This window comes from Lacerta agilis, chromosome 9 (assembly GCF_009819535.1).
Source record: "Lacerta agilis isolate rLacAgi1 chromosome 9, rLacAgi1.pri, whole genome shotgun sequence".
NCBI lineage: Eukaryota > Metazoa > Chordata > Lepidosauria > Squamata > Lacertidae > Lacerta > Lacerta agilis.
In genome coordinates this window covers 72,101,458-72,117,361 of record NC_046320.1, presented here as the reverse complement: position 1 = coordinate 72,117,361, position 15,904 = coordinate 72,101,458, and the positions used below count along the sequence as shown (strand labels likewise).

General features: G+C 49.4%; 1 protein-coding gene across 1 annotated transcript; it reads right to left on the bottom strand.

The window, feature by feature from the left end:
- Positions 1-306: 306 nt before the first annotated feature.
- SPEF1 (sperm flagellar 1) lies at positions 307-15,624 on the bottom strand. Its single transcript, XM_033160259.1, has 7 exons — positions 15,369-15,624; positions 12,776-12,887; positions 12,253-12,406; positions 5,814-5,862; positions 2,812-2,866; positions 1,555-1,666; positions 307-425 (listed from the first exon to the last, which is right to left on the bottom strand). Exons 1-7 carry the CDS (start codon positions 15,478-15,480, stop codon positions 318-320), a joined length of 702 nt encoding a protein of 233 aa, XP_033016150.1. The 5' UTR covers positions 15,481-15,624; the 3' UTR covers positions 307-317.
- Between the last annotated feature and the right edge of the window lie 280 nt (positions 15,625-15,904).

Genomic DNA, 15,904 nt, shown 5'->3' with positions numbered 1-15,904 from the left:
AGTCTACCCCTTGGATGTGGACCAGCAAGAGGGTTGGGGAGAATTGAGGGCACGTCCTCCTGGCCTGGCACCTCTGGGTCTCTTCTTGGCTGACTCCTGCTTTCCACCCCATCCATTCACCCCATCCCTGGCCTCTGGGCTCCTTCCTTTGACTTGGGACTTTTGCCAGCCATTGTTGCTTTGACGTCTCAGCCTGCCTGGAGCCTGAAAGCAGCTGTTCGCAAAGGAAGAGGGAGAGAGAGAGAGAGAGAGAGAGAGAGAGAGAGAGAGAGAAACCATCTGATGGGCATCAGAGAGGGGAACCTGAGACGGCGCCTTCACTTCCGCCTCTGTTCTGCTTGCTGCAGGCGGCGGGTAAGGTCATCGATCCGGACGTTCTTCAGGTGTAAGAGATGCTCCAAGCGGCGGACCTTCATCTGAAGGATCTGGACCAGGGAAGAGACGGAGAGGGGGTAGATTTCGAAGGGTCTCCTACAGTGGCGTAGGAAGGGCGGAGCGTAGGGCGGCGAAGAGGCTTCCTCCGCCACTGGTCTCCTAAGTAGCCCCAGCAGCTCCTGGTGGAGAAGAAAGAGACCCAGGGCCCTGAGGCAGCCACAACCAGCATCCTGTGGCAGCAGGGGCATAGCAAGGAGGGGGCGAGGGGGCGGTCCGCCCCGTGTTCCATAATGGAGGGGGTGACAAATGATCAAGGAACATTTTTTTTTGAAATTATTTTGATTTTTTTATTATTATTATTTTTAATGTCTGCTCCGAAGGTCTTATCTTACTATACCAGGGATTATATAGCTATATATGAAATTTCATGCATATCGGTTCATATCTTGACCCTCCTCCACCAAAATAGCTGTTCACTTGGCTGTTTTCCTATGTCGTGAAGGCTGAAATTTCAGTTCAGCGGAGCACTTGCTGTTCCCAACCCTAACCCTGTGGAAAGCCATCTAATTAGACTTTGATTTGATTCTGAGATGTTTTTAGGAGGTAATTTAATTATTGTTTGATTTTATACCAATGTTATGTATCTGATGTTAGCCACCCTGAGCCCGACTTCGGCCGGGGAGGGTGGGATATAAATAAAAGGTTTTTTTATTATTATTACTTGTTATTATTCCTTTGTAAGAAAATATGAAATAACGTAAAACCATTTTTGCGGGGGGGGGGAATCAATGGGGGTGTTGACAAGAAATTTTCCGCATCGGGTACCACGTGACCATCCATCGGGGGTGGGTGACAATTTTTTTTTTGCCCCCGGGTACCAGTTTACCTTGCTACGCCCCTGTGTGGCAGGGAGTTCCTCGGGTGGTGCGCAACAGCCTCAGACACGTCTGTCCAGACTAACCCTGCCCACCTGTAGAAGCATGCAGTAGGGGCTGTTGCAAGTGCCGCATAGTGAGCATTCTGCATCGATAGGAACTGGGATCTTTGAGTCTGTTGGCCCCTTCCAACCGCATGGCTCTGTGAGGCTGAGGGAGGGCAGGGCAGGGCTAAAGTTCGGGTGGGGAAGAAGAACCTGGCTGGGCCTGGAGGGGGGGGGAGGCAAGGGAGCCCCTCTGTCACCTGCACCATCTCCTGCGAGGCCAGGAGGGCTTGTTCCCTCTCTGCTAAGTGGAGTCGGAGGTTGGCGTCCGTTTGCAGAGGCACCGTGTAGCTCTGAGGTCCTTTGGGCCCCCTGGAGACAAGGAAAAGTTCTGGAGGTCACGGCGGTGCAAAAACCTGGGGGTTCCTACCCAAAACACACACACACACACACACACAACCATAAGAGCAGCCAGCTACGTTACCAGGCCAAAGCAAAAAGCCCAGATTTGGTGCAGGACTACCAGCTAGACTGCCACTAATCCTGGAGGCTCCATTTAGCTATCACAGTTCCCAGCAGAGCTCGGCAACGTGGCGCCCCCAGATGCGGGTGGACTACGGCCTCCCCACTCCTCCTCTCTGGCTGGCTGGCTGGCGGCACTGATGAGTGCTGCGTGTCCAGCCATATCAGTGTGGACTAGTGGTTAGAGTGCCTGGCTTTGGGGACCTGGAAGGCTGGGGTTCGAATCCCCGCTCAGCTCACTGTGGCCGTTTGCCACCTCTCAGCCTACCTCACAGGGTTGTTTGTGGGGATAAGATGGGGAGGGGGCGGGGGGGGGGGAGTTGAGTTGTAGTCAAATATGTCTGGAGGGCGCCGTGCTGGGGAAGGCTGGCAAGGGACACAGACAGGGCGGCACTGAGGCTGCCACAGGGCTCGGGTGAGAGGAAGAACCAAGAGGATTTCCACCGGGCTGCCCACCCTGGTGGACCTGCTCCTCGAACTATGGAACTCCCTGCCACAAGAGGCAGTGATGGCTTTAAAAGGCTGCAAGAGGAAAAGAGTGGGAAGAACCCCCCTTCCATGAACAGAAAACTCTTTTTAGTCGTTCATCCATTGCATTTATATCCCACCTCCCCCCCCCCCGAGGAGCTCAAGGTGGCTGGCATGGCATCCCTGCTTCCTCATTTAATCCCCACAACAACCCAGTGAGGCAGGTTAGGCTGAGGGGCAGCGACTGACCCAAGGACACCTAGTGAGCTTCTTGGCCGAGTGGGGGATTTGAAACCTTGTCCCCCCAGATTCTGGTGCAACACCATTACACCAGACTGTACTTCTTCACACAGTTAAACAGCGGAACTCACTCCCACAGGAGGCGGTTGTTAAATAATAATAATAATAATAATAATAATAATAATAATAATAATAATAATAATAATAATAATTGTTTGCAGCTGTACTGCCAGCCCTGGCAAGACAGGGTTTCCTTAACTGCCAGTAATTTATTTATTTTTAATTACCTTTCCAACCCAGGAGGGTCCTGGGTGCTGTTGGGTTTGGGCTTTGAAGTGAAGCCTGTAAAATGCAAAACAGGGACAGTCATGAGAGGCGTGTAGGACCTCCAAAATCCCCACCCCACAATCAGCAATGAAACCAGAATTCAACGGAGACTCTGTATTTATAGCTATTTATAGGGGACGTGGGTGGCGCTGTGGGTTAAAGCACAGAGCCTAGGGCTTGCCAATCAGAAGGTCGGCGGTTCGAATCCCCCCAATGAGCTCCTGTTGCTCGGTCCCTGCTCCTGCCAACCTAGCAGTTTGAAAGCACATCAAAGTGCAAGTAGATAAAAGGTACCGCTCTGGCGGGAAGGTAAATGGCGTTTCCGTGCGCTGCTCTGGTTCGCCAGAAGCGGCTTAGTCATGCTGGCCACATGACCCGGAAGTTGTACGCCGGCTCCCTTAGCCAGTAAAGCGAGATGAGTGCCGCAACCCCAGAGTCGGACACGACTGGACCTAATGGTCAGGGGTCCATTTACCCTTTATACCTTTATATGACATTTTTTTTAAAAAAAAAATAATCCCATGAAAATTTTTTATTTATTGATCCATCTTATTAGGGAAGGTCCACAGCTCTGTGGCGGAACATTTACTTTGTATGCAGAATGTCCCGGGTTCAATCCCCGATGGCATCTCTGGGCAAGGCTGAGAGAGACTCCTGCCCAAAATCCTGGAGAGCGGCTGCCAGTCAGTGTGGACAGTACTGTGATGGATGGTGTCAGGTTTCGGGGGAGTGGCGCCCTCCCTCCCTTTGGCCATGGATAAGCAGAACATAGCAAAAATAGACTCTTACCGTTTAAAGAGATTCTAATGATCACAGCGAAAGAGCAAAGATTCCATCTCGGAATGAAGGTGCTCCCAATTAAGGTTTCCACCCACTTCCCTCCGAGTCACTTCCTCGCCTTGCAACCTGTTCTCGCATCCACCGTGCCTTCTGTGCAGCCACACTGGCGCAGCGCGATGCCGGAAATCACGTCTGTGCATGTCCGTGGCACCGGAAATCGCTTCTGTGCATGCCCAGACGCCGAAAATCGCGCTTGCGCAGAAGCAATTTTCGGCGCCTGGACATGCACAGACGCGGTTTCTGGTATCTGCGTGAGCGCAGATGCCATTTCTGGCACCACTCTGCGAATCCCCACACCGCGCTGTGCTGCTTTAGCGCAGCACGCAGATGACTTGCCGAGTGGACGGCTCGGTTTGTGGGCGGCTCATGGGCTGGTAAAATGGTCTTCGTGGGCCGCATCCAGCCCATGGGCCACAGGTTGCCGACCCCTGGGCTGGACACTTTCCAGCAAACTGGAGTCTGCTAACTCTCTCCCCTGGTTCTCCTCCTCCTAGCTGTTCACTACCCAGTTCTTCCCAACTTTTGTCTTCTGAACTGTGCCCCTCTGCGAACCACTGTTCCAAATCTATGCTGCCCCCATGCCTCCTCAGTGCAGCCCTCCTCTGCACGGTCCCTGACGTCCTTCCTATGTTCCTTCCTGCATTCCGGTGACTGATTTAGGAAAAAGATGCATACATGTCTTAATAATAAATAATGGCTATGTTTGGTTGGCATCTGTCTGCATCGGGAGACAAGGGCGCCTTTGGGGGTGAGGTTGCATGTGATAAATTTATATTAATAAATAGACCCTCTTAGCTATGTGCATAAACATCCCTCTAGGAGGATAGCCTGCCACTTTGTACAGAGTCCTCTGGCTCAGTATGGCTTACACTGGCCGGCAGCGAATCTCCTCCAGAGCTTAGGACTGGCGTAACTCACTTGGTGGAGCGGGAGACTCTTAACCGCAGGGTTGTGGGTTCGAGCCCCACGTTGGGCAAAAGTTATCTCTCGCTTATACTACTGCAATGGGCTCTACGTGGGGCTACCTTTGAAGGTGACCCGGAAACTGCAATTAATCCAGAATGCGGCAGCTAGACTGGTGACTGGAGGCGGCCGCCAAGACCACATAACACCGCTCCTGAGAGATCTGCATTGGCTCCCAGTACGTTTCCAAGCACAATTCAAAGTGTTGGTGCTGACCTTTAAAGCCCTAAACGGCCTCGGTCCTGTATACCTGAAGGAGCGTCTCCACCCCCATCATTCAGCCCGGACACTGAGATCCAGTGCCGAGGGCCTTCTGTCGGTTCCCTCACTGCGAGAAGCAAAACTACAGGGAACCAGGCAGAGGGCCTTCTCGGTAGTGGCGCCCGCCCTGTGGAACGCCCTCCCATCAGGGGTCAGAGAGATAGACAACTACCTGTCATTTAGAAAATACCTGTTTCCCTGTTTAGGGAAGTTTTTAATCTGTGACATTTTAATATTTGTTGGAAGCCGCCCAGAGTAGCTGGGGAGACCCAGCCAGATTGGGGGGGTACAAATAAATTATTATTATTATTATTATTATTATTATTATTATTATTATTATTCCTGCATTGCGGGGGGGGGGGGCTGGGCTGGAATGATCCTCGTGGTCCCTTACAACTCTAGTTGTTGTTAAAATGTGTATGCCGCCCCTTCATCCAAAGATCACGGGGCGGTTCACAGCAGAAAAATACAAAATGAGAACCCAAAATTCATAATAAGACAAAAACAAACCAATAACCCACAGGCACATTTAAAAGCTGGACGTCGGAGGGTTCAGTCGGGCAAGAGGAAGCCCTTCTTCACGCAGTGCAGAGTTAAGCTATGGGACTCCCTGCCACAGGAGGCAATGATGGCCACCAACTTGGATGGTTTGGAAAGGTTAGACAAATTCATGGAGGAGGAGGGCTGTCAATCACGACCAGCCATGATAGTTATGCTCTGCTTCTGAATGCCAGTTGGAGGGGAGAGGTGGTCTTGTGTTCGAATCCCGCTCGCTGGTTTCCCATAATGGGCATCTGGTCGGCCCCTGTGAGAACAGGATGCTGGACCAGATTACTCGTTGGCCTGATCCAGCAGCCGGCTCTTCTGACGTTCTGGCCTGATCCAACATTGATCCTACCTGTATCCAGATAGTTGTTCTCCTCCAGGGTCGGGCGCATTCCCAGCTCCTGTGTCGAGAGAGCCAGAGAAGAAAAGCAAGTTGACTCCCCGAGCGCTCAGGGTCCCGCTCCTCCCCTTCCTCCACGGAAAGCCCTCCTGGTCACATCAACGCTATTCAGTTCAATTGGCTCCCCCCCCCAACCCTACCCACCTTCTTGTCCAGGCATAGGCAAACTCAGCCCTCCAGCTGTTTGGGGACTACAGTTCCCATCATCCATGACCACTGGTCCTGTGAGCTAGGGATGATGGGAGTTGTAGTCCCAATACACCTGGAGGGCCAGAGTTTGCCCTATGCCTGTTCTAGTCTGATGCTGGCTTGAGTTGTAACATGCGGGTGTGAGCCTGGAAAGGAGCAGGGGGGGGGGGGTCGCAGCAGCCTCTGATCAGGGCAGAATTAATCCCGCAGCAGCAGAGGAAGGAGGGCAGCAAAGGGTAGAGGCGCAGCAGTTTGGCGACCCGTTCAGGAACAGGCACCCAAATCATTTCTGGGGCTCGTGAGAAGGTGTCAGAGAGAGGGGAGGCGAGATGGCGGCTTCTCTGGCTTTTGAGGTAATTTTCTTCAGCAGGGTCAGGCCATGCGCAGCCATGCACTAAGGAGACCTCCAAGCCCACCCCCAAATAAATAGGCACAGTAAGTTACGAATTTTACTAGGACGGCTTACCAAAGGTACTCTTTCGCCAGAGGGAAACAAGCGATTTGGAGAAGGGAAGAAACATCTAGGCTTTTTATGATAAGGTTTGGAATTTGATTTTTTTTAAGGTAGGAATTAGAAGTAATAACAGCAATAGCTTTACTAAGTTAAGAGGAAAATAGGATATAAGACGTTAAGTTTTGAAATATGAATTTACGTGATTAAAACAAGTTGAATGACATAAGGTATATAAGACGTTTATTTGAAGATTAAGGGATGGTGAATGATTGTTAAATTAGTTATAAAGTTACTAAAGTAGATTAGAAACAGAACGCAGAAGAGAGAACGGGGGAAGTCCCCATAATTAAGATTCGAAATAAGGATTTAATTAATAGTTTCCTGTGTATCTGTGGTGTTAAGGTATGTATAAGTTTCATTTTTGTTATTAGTATTGTTTATTGTATTTGTTTTGTTTTATATGTTGATTTGATGTTTTTATTTTTGTATTTGTTGTCTTTTTATGTGGAAACACCACTAAATTTTTTGAAGAAAAACAACAACAACAAATAAATAGACAGAGCAATAAATAAATAAATAAATAAATAAATAAATAAATAGAGTAAATCCCTATTTTCAGTCCCGGATTTACAGAAGCCGTCCTGGTTTCTCATTTGACCCCACAGTTTCCCGCTTTTCCTCAGAACGTCCCTATTTTCATCGGAGAAATGTCGGAGGGTGTGGAGTTACGTTACCCCCGAGCCAAGCAGATAAGTAACAATACAACATTTAGAAGACATTGGAAGGCAGCCCTGTATAGGGAAGCTTTTTAATGTTTGATGTTATAATAATAATAATAATAATAATAATAATAATAATAATAATAATAATAATAATAGTTAAATAGAATGTCCCTATTTTCATCAGAGAAGTGAAATGTTGGAGGGTATGAAGAGGGAGCAAGCTTTTTTTCTCCCGCTCTGGAAGGTAGGGCTTGAACCAATGGCTTCAAGTTACAGGAAAAGAAATTCCGACTGAACATTAGGAAGAACTTTCTGGCAGTGAGAGCTGTTTGACAGAATGGTCTCCCTCGGGAGCTGGTGGACTCTCCTTCCTTGGAGGTTTTTCAGCAGAGGTTGGGTGGCCATCTGTCAGGGATGCTTGAGCTGAGATTCCTGCGTTGCAGGGGGTTGGACTGGATGACCCTTAGGGGTCCCTTCCAGCTCTCCAATTCTGCTACTCTATGCAACGCTACCGGCGTGAAACCTGAGGAGAGGGCTCAGAGAGGGGGGAATATTTCAGCTGGTGAGCAGGTTAGAGCCACTGAGATAACACTGAAGTATCAGAAGCTCCAGCAGAGACAAAGCAGAACGCCAGCTTAGGATTGCCAGATATCCGGGTTCAAGAACGCAAGTCACATATTGGGGCTGTGGCGGTGTGTGGTGGTGCCGAGTTCTGCGGAATTGGCTATTATTGTTATTGCATTTATTAGTTGCCTTTTTTTGCCACGGCGCCTCAAAACAACTTACAAAAGACCCCATACTTACATTAAAACCGGGGTGTGTGTGTGTGGAATACATTAAACGCCCCACCAACTCTAAAAGTCCATAGATGGTTCAAAGCCAAGGGCCTGGTTAAAAAAAGAAGTTTTCGCCTGCTGCCTGAAGATAGGCAAGAACGGTGCCAGGCAAACTTCCCCATGGAGAGCGTCCCACGAGCAGGGAGCCAGCACTGAAAAGGCCCCGCTCTTGCATTGCCGCTCTCCGGATCTCCACGCGGAGGGGGCACATGAAGAAGGGCCTCAGGTGTATTTGGCGTGGGACCCACAGAGCTGAAACTCTCCCTGAACCAGAAGACCCCACAACAAGACTTCCTGATCCACAAATGTTCATTGAAGGTTGCCATATGTCCTCTTTTTCAGGGGTAAAATTTCTGTCCGGGTGGATTTTTTTCAATTGGCCAAAATGTCTCTGGCTATACTTTCTGGATGGGAAAAAGACATAACTGGTGGCTGAAGACTTGCTTTCCTCTCCTGCCCCCCCCCCCAGGCAACATATCACACCTTCTGTAAGCCTACATATAGTAGGCGTATTTGAAACGAGTGGTCAGTGACTATTGTCCATGACTGCTACGTAGAACCTCCAGGTTCAGAGGCAGTTTACCACTGAATACCAGTTGGGGGGCAGGGAGGGAGGGTGAGCAGGCAGTGGGGAAGGGTTACTGCCTTCCTGCCCTGCACGGGGGTTTCCTGGATGCCGTCCCTGCTCCCCGCCCTGGGTGGAAATCCCCTGGCTTCTTTCTAGATGCTGGACAGGATGGGTCAAGCCAGGCCGCCCTGCGCTGCATCAAACAAGTTGCAGCGCTGGCCAGTGCCTGTTCCGTTGAGTCCCACCAACGGGCTGCACGTAGGATTGCTGGCTCCTTCTCTCGGCCGACAGCAGCACATGTTATACAGAGCGCACGTGCAGTGTTTCGGCACGCATGGCCCGCCCATCGCTCCACAACCCTGGCCACAAACGCCGGCTGTCATTTGTGAATGGGCTGTGGCAGATCAAACAGCTCGAGACCGGAGCTTTCGGTCAGGGGCCATTCATATTCTCTGCGACAGAACCGTGGAGGGATGTGTCAGGCTAGCATGAAAGAGCCCTGACCTGGCTCCCTTCCTGGAATCTATCCAAGAAAAGAGATTCCGCAGCATCCGTAAGAAAGCTCACGCCAGGGAAGAATCAGTGCTCTGGCCTCTCTACGCAGATCTGCCTTTTTTGCATATTCACCACTGATGGAAAGAAAAGCTACAGTCTCTTCTTATTCTCGCCAAAATCCTTTACATTTCCGAACATTCCCAGCAAGCTCTGTGACACCTCAGACCCTCCAAGTCTCCCTTTTTTTCCAGGGACAGTCCCAGATTTACGGAAGCCATCCTGGTTTCTGATCTGATCCCGGAATGTCCCATTTTTCTTTTTGTTCTTCAGTCGTGTCCGACTCTTCGTGACCCCATGGACCAGAGCACGCCAGGCACGCCTATCCTTCACTGCCTCTCGCAGTTTGGCCAAACTCATGCTAGTTGCTTCGAGAACACTGTCCAACCATCTCATCCTCTGTCGTCCCCTTCTCCTTGTGCCCTCCATCTTTCCCAACATCAGGGTCTTTTCCAGGGAGTCTTCTCTTATGAGGTGGCCAGAGTATTGGAGCCTCAGCTTCAGGATCTGCCCTTCCAGTGAGCACTCAGGGCTGATTTCTTTGAGAATGGATAGGTTTGATCTTCTTGCAGTCCATGGGACTCTCAAGAATCTCCTCCAGCCCCATAATTCAAAAGGCTCAATTCTTTGGCGATCAGCCTTCTTTATGGTCCAACTCTCACTTCCATACATTACTACTGGGAAAACCATAGGTTTAACTATACGAACCTTTGTCGGCAAGGTGATGTCTCTGCTTTTTAAGATACTGTCTAGGTTTTCTTTTCTCCCAAGAAGCAGGCGTCTTTTAATTTCGTGACTGCTGTCACCATCTGCAGTGATCATGGAGCCCAAGAAAGTAAAATCTCTCACTGCCTCCATTTCTTCCCCTTCTATTTGCCAGGAGGTGATGGGACCAGTGGCCATGATCTTAGTTTTTTTGATGTTGAGCTTCAGACCATATTTTGCGCTCTCCTCTTTCACCCTCATTAAAAGAGTCTTTAATTCCTCCTCACTTGGAGGGTATGGAGTTAGATGACCCCCTTGAAGCCAAAGAAATAAGTAACTATACATCTGAAGACATCTGAAGAAAGTTCTGTACAGGGAAGCTTTCAATGACTGATGTTTTATTATTGTTTAATATATTTTAGAAGCCACCCAGAGTGGCTGGGGCAACTCAGTCAAATGGGTGGGATATAAATAAGTTTATGAATATGATGATTATGGAATAGGATGTCCCAATTTTTGTTGGAGAAATGTTGCAGCTTCCAGCTTCTAGCCCTGATCACAATAATAATAAAAGTAATAGTAATAAATAAGATAAATAAAGGTAGAGGTAAAGGGACCCCTGACCATTAGGTCCAGTTGCGGACGACTCTGGGGTTGCAGTGCTCATCTCGCTTTACTGGCCGAGGGAGCCAGCGTTTGTCCACAGACAGCTTCCAGGTCATGTGGCAGCATGACTAAGCCGCTTCTGGCGAACCAGAGCAGCGCATGGAAACGCCGTTTACCTTCCCGCCCGAGTGGTACCTATTTATCTACTTGCGCTTTGACATGTTTCCGAACTGCTAGGTTGGCAGGAGCTGGGACCGAGCGACGGGAGCTCACCCCGTCGATGGGATTCGAACCGCCGACCTGATCGGCAAGCCATAGGACATCTCTATTTTCATTGGCGAAATGCTTGAAGGTGGAACAGTCTCCCTCAGGAGGTGGTGCACTCTCCTTGAGTGGAGAATTTCAAGCAAAGTTTGGATGGCCGCCTTCCAGGGATGCTTTAGCTGAGATTCCTGCATTGCAGGGGGGGTCAGACTAGATGACACTCGGGGTCCCTTCCAACTCTGCAGTTCGGCGATTCTATGAATCGGTGTAAGGATGTGGCATTTTGCAATAACGGGCAACCCTTTCGTAAGAGGAGGGACAGCCCTCCGAGCAATGGGCCACTCAGCTGGCAATCCTAAGAGCCCCCCAGCCTGGAGCCTGTGAATCAGACAAGCAGAGGGGGAAAGAGGGGGAGCGAGAGAGGGGAGCTTCCAGCAGAGGCGTATGCTGAAGAGGAAAAAGGCTGAGACCTGGGGCAGTGGAGACGGAAAGGAGCAAAGACTGCAGGAGCCCACAGCGGCTGGAGGATGGCCCTGGAAGGAAGCAGAAGGGAGGAAGGCGTGAAAAGGGGCTTGCCTAGAAAACAAACGTCCAAGAGGTTTTCCATTTGCCCTGCTGATTTCCCAGGAAAACCCTCTGCTGATTGCTGAATCAGAACAAACTCCAATCCGCAGGCAAACCAATTTTTTCCCCCTGATTCAGCAGTAAAGATCTGGCCAGATCTAACTTCACCCCCATTGATTTATCTCACTTTCCAGAGATTTGGGCATTGCAGCACAGCAAGAAACATTTCAGAAAAACATGCTAAGAAAGCATCTTGGTGGTTGCAGCCTTAATCTTGACACCACATCCCCAGTACTGGGGGCGGAAAGCAGTTTGGCAAGCTGAGGCGAGCGCCCTCTGCTGCTCTCCAGAAAAAATAGCAAGCAGCCTGGCCCGTTTAATTGCTTTGCTGATTGGGACTGTCCCTCTGTGGCATAAACCTGATGGCTTTGATGGCACATGCAAAATAAACTGTGACCAAAAAATGCCAACGGACAAGGGACGGTTGCATGCAAAAAACCGGCGAATTTAAGGTGGCTTAGCATTTTCACTGCGCCGCTACAAATGCTGGGCATGATCCACTGGGAAGTTCTCCTGTGGAAGTCCCATTGAAATGAATGGGCTCTATGCAAGTGCACAGAGGATGAGCAGTAGTGATTACGGTGCAACATGTAACCACATTTGCAGCCCGCAGGCTTGATGGCTCCACGTGAATCTGGGAGGCAGCGGTTCAGACTTGGCTAGGCCATTAGCAAGGAGCCGTTGGCGCTCTGGGGCAAACTGCTGCCTCTCAGCCTCGGTTCTGTAATCTGTAAAATGGGCACAATAGTTTCCTGTTGCACGGACCACTTGCAGAGTTGCAGGTGAACGGGAATGCTGTAACGGAAATGCAAGATGCATCAGGCCAGGGCTTATCGCCTTCCACCCCTCCTTCCTTCCGGGCTCTGCTAACCTGATAGGAGCTCGACATCTTGGCCTGCTTCTGTTTTTCCTCGATTTTCTGTCGCAGGGGAATCAGCACCAGTTCTACCATCCCAGGGGTGCACTGGGCAATCTTCCGGACCATGTCTTCTGGGATGGAGAAGTTAAGCTTGCTCAGAACTTTCCTGCAGAAGAAGAAGGGAAACGGGATCAAGTCAGCGTATCCAAAGTCCCCGCTGGAGCACAGGGTGCAATGCCTTGGAAACATCAGGGTGGGAGTGCCAAGGGCTTAAGGCACCCAGATTTTGGACCCCTGGGAGTAAAATGGGCAGCTCTGGAAGGCTGTGATGGATTCCCAAAGGCGTTTCAAGGTTCAGCGGCCAGCTGTGCTCCGTTTTGCAGCAAAATGCAGTGAAATCCGCAAAGAAGACGAGAACATCACCAATCAAAAACGAGCAACGTTTAACATTCAATCTTCCCATTTGACCTGTCCCATATCTCAGCCGGCAGCAGCGGGTTTTAAATTCAGGACATAGCCCAGGGATGTCACTGACCTGTTCAGGTGTCCCCAGTTGGAGAGCTTCTGCTGCGTGGAATTAGCAGGAGCGTAGTTGTGCATTTCCACTATTTTTGGAAAGTAAAACTTCACCACTTCGGCCACCAAAACTGCATGGGAAATCAAAGGGAGAAGTAGCAGCGGAAGCAGCTGGTGCCCCACAACCCCCAAAGCCCACCCCATCCCTGGATTTTCCTATAGTCTTCATCTATGGTGGCCCGACATGTCTCCAACCAGAGCAGAACCCACCAAACGGAACCCAGATCCCAAGGCCCAGAGCTCAGGGGCTTTTCCAAACAGGTGGCAAATGGAGAAAGTGGTTAGAGACTTCTGTTTTTTTCCCTTTCTCATCATGCTAGAACACAATAAAACGAAGCTGAACCTTGGAAGGTCCCGGACAAGCAAAAGGAAGACCTTCACACACAGCGCATAGATAAACTTCAGAATTTGCTACCACCACATCATGGAGTTGGGAGGGACCCCCAAGGGTCATCCAGCCCAACCCCCCTGCAATGCAGGAATCGCAGCTGAAGGACCCCTGGAAGACGGCCACCTGACCTCTGCTTTAAAACTTCCAAGAAAGGTTTGTGGGTGTCTTTTTCACGCAGGGACCCTTACAGGTGCACAGCAGGTAGGAATCCCTGGAGCGCCCCTGGAGCTTCCCACCCTCCCTCCTGAAATGTAGCCGAGGGGCCTGAAACTGAACCGAGGACGCCACCTTTGCTTTGCCTCTGCTTCCTTCTCACTCCCCTCTTTCTATTCCTCCCTTTGATTTTTTTTTGGGGGTATTTTTAATATTTTGTTGGAAGCTGCCCAAAGTGGCTGGGGAAACCCAGCCAGATGGGTGGGGTATAAATTATTATTATTAGTATTATTAGTATTATTATTCCTCAGTGCAAGAGTTTAGATTGGAGGCTCCTCAGGGCAGGGACCTCTTGCAACTTCTCTTTCAAGAACTACACACCCACTTATGGTGCCATGCAACAGAGAATGATGCTAATAAACCAACGGGTGAAGCTTTTCCTACAGCGGCTAAGAAGGGGTGGAGCAGCTGCTTAATATATTGATTATTTTTTTTTAAGGCACAGTAACCCAGGGGACAGGGGGCAGGATGAGAACAAATGCTCTTTTGCTACCTCAGTAGGTGCATGGCTGGGCGTTGATGTGACTTTAAGAGCCCCACATCTCAGCAGCCTCCCCTTATGTTTGATGTTTATCATGTTTAATATTATGTTGGGAGCTGCCCAGAATGGCTGGGGAAACCTAGACGGATGGACGGGGGGTAGAAATAAATTATTATTATTATTATTATTATTATTATTATTATTGATAAATTATTATTATGACTCATACCTTCCAACATTTCTCCAACAAAAATAGGGACATTCTATTCAATGATGATGATGATGATGATGATGTCCCGCCCATCTGACTGGGTTGCCCCAGTCACTCAGCTTCCAACATGTATAAAAACATAATAAAACATTACACATTTTTAAAAAACTTCCCTATGCAGGGCTGCCTTCAGATGCCTTCTAAAGGTGGTTATAGTTACTTGTCTCCTTGGCTCGTGGGTCACATAACCCCAAACCCTCCAACGTTTTCCTGATGAAAATAGAGGTGTACTGCCACACCCTCCGACATTTCTGCAATGAAAATAGGGGCATCCTAAGGAGAAGCGGGACATTCCGGGATCAAATCGGAAACTGGCGGGACGGCTTCTGTAAATCCGGCACTGTCCCTGGAAAATAGGGACACTTTTAGAAGACGTCTGAAGGCAGCCCTGTTTAGGGGAGTTTTTAATGTTTGAAGTTTTATTCTGTTTATTGGCTCGGAATTGGAAATTGAAAAGTATACCAACGGTAGAGGATTGGAGAATGAAATTAATGGAATATTCGGAACTAGCGAGACTGACTGCAAGGATAAGAGACCAGAGAGATCAACAGGTTCAAGCTGACTGGAGTAAATTTCTGAAATATTTAGAAGTCTATAATTATGGAAATCACTAACAGGTGTGATAAAATACTTGCAACCTAGTAGAAAGTATGACTAAAGAAGAAGGTATTGTAATATGGAAAATAAAATTTGGGATTTAAGGGAAAGCGGACGAATGATGTAACTTAAGAAAACTAAAGTAGAGAAGGAAGGCAGTCAGAAAACTCGGCGGAGTTCTTGTACTGTTGTAAAAATTGTACCTGACAAATGTGTGTTAAGTTTTGTTTATTTTTGGAAAATAAAAATATATCTGCAAAAAAAAAGGGAAAATAGGGACACTTTTAGAAGACGTCTGAAGGCAGCCCTGTTTAGGGGAGTTTTTAATGTTTGAAGTTTTATTCTGTTTTCAATGCTCTGTTTGAAAGCCGCCCAGAGGGGCTGGGGAAACCTAACCAGACGGATGGGGGTAGAAATAAAAAAAATATTATTATTATTATTATTATTATTATTATTATTAGAGAGTCTGCATGACTTTTGCACCAACTGCTGGCATCAGGCCAAGCCCAAGACCCCAGATTCTACAATCCATTGTGAAACACACATATACAAGTGCCAGGACACACACACACAATTGCCCCCCCCCCCCCAAAAAAAACCTCCATCGCTGAAGTCGCGGGCGATGTTCCTCTTGGGGCGCGAAAGCGGGATGGCATCCACCCAACTGTACAGGTCGTTGAGGCTCTCCTCGTCCATCTCCCCGTTGGCCATGCTGATGCCCGTCTCCCCTGTATCCTTGGCAGCCTCTAGGTGCCCCCCTGGACCGGGCTCACAGCTTCTCCACCAGCTCCTTTCTGCCCTGCAGGGCTGGGCGCAGCCATATTGTTTGCCTTCGTCGCCATGGCAACATCAGCACCCCCCCATCTCAGGTGTGGCAGACCCCAAAGCACCCTGGGAGCGGTAGTTCTTCCGATGCCCGGCAACAGCAACCGCAACAGCGGGGTTGCTAGGCAACTGAAGCATCTTAGCAGGTGCCTAGCAACGGGATGGGAGCTGCCCAGCTAAGAGGCGACTTGGGAGGGGGGGAAGAGCCAGAAAGTGGCTGGTTGTGTGTCTGGGGGCCCAACAAGCGCGAGAGAATAGGGGGCAGAGGCCAGGAGAGAGGAATGTATTCACAAGTGCAAGGGCGGCTAAG

What these genes read in the sequence shown, in the direction of transcription:
- SPEF1 (XM_033160259.1), bottom strand. Translation starts at nt 15,480, where the DNA reads ATGGCCAACGGGGAGATGGACGAGGAGAGCCTCAACGACCTGTACAGT. An exon ending in AGATGTCGAGCTCCTATCAG is followed by an intron (nt 5,863 to 12,252) that starts GTTAGCAGAGCC and finishes CTCTCGACACAG; the next exon opens with GAGCTGGGAATGCGCCCGAC. An exon ending in GAACAACTATCTGGATACAG is followed by an intron (nt 2,867 to 5,813) that starts GTAGGATCAATG and finishes TGCATTTTACAG; the next exon opens with GCTTCACTTCAAAGCCCAAA.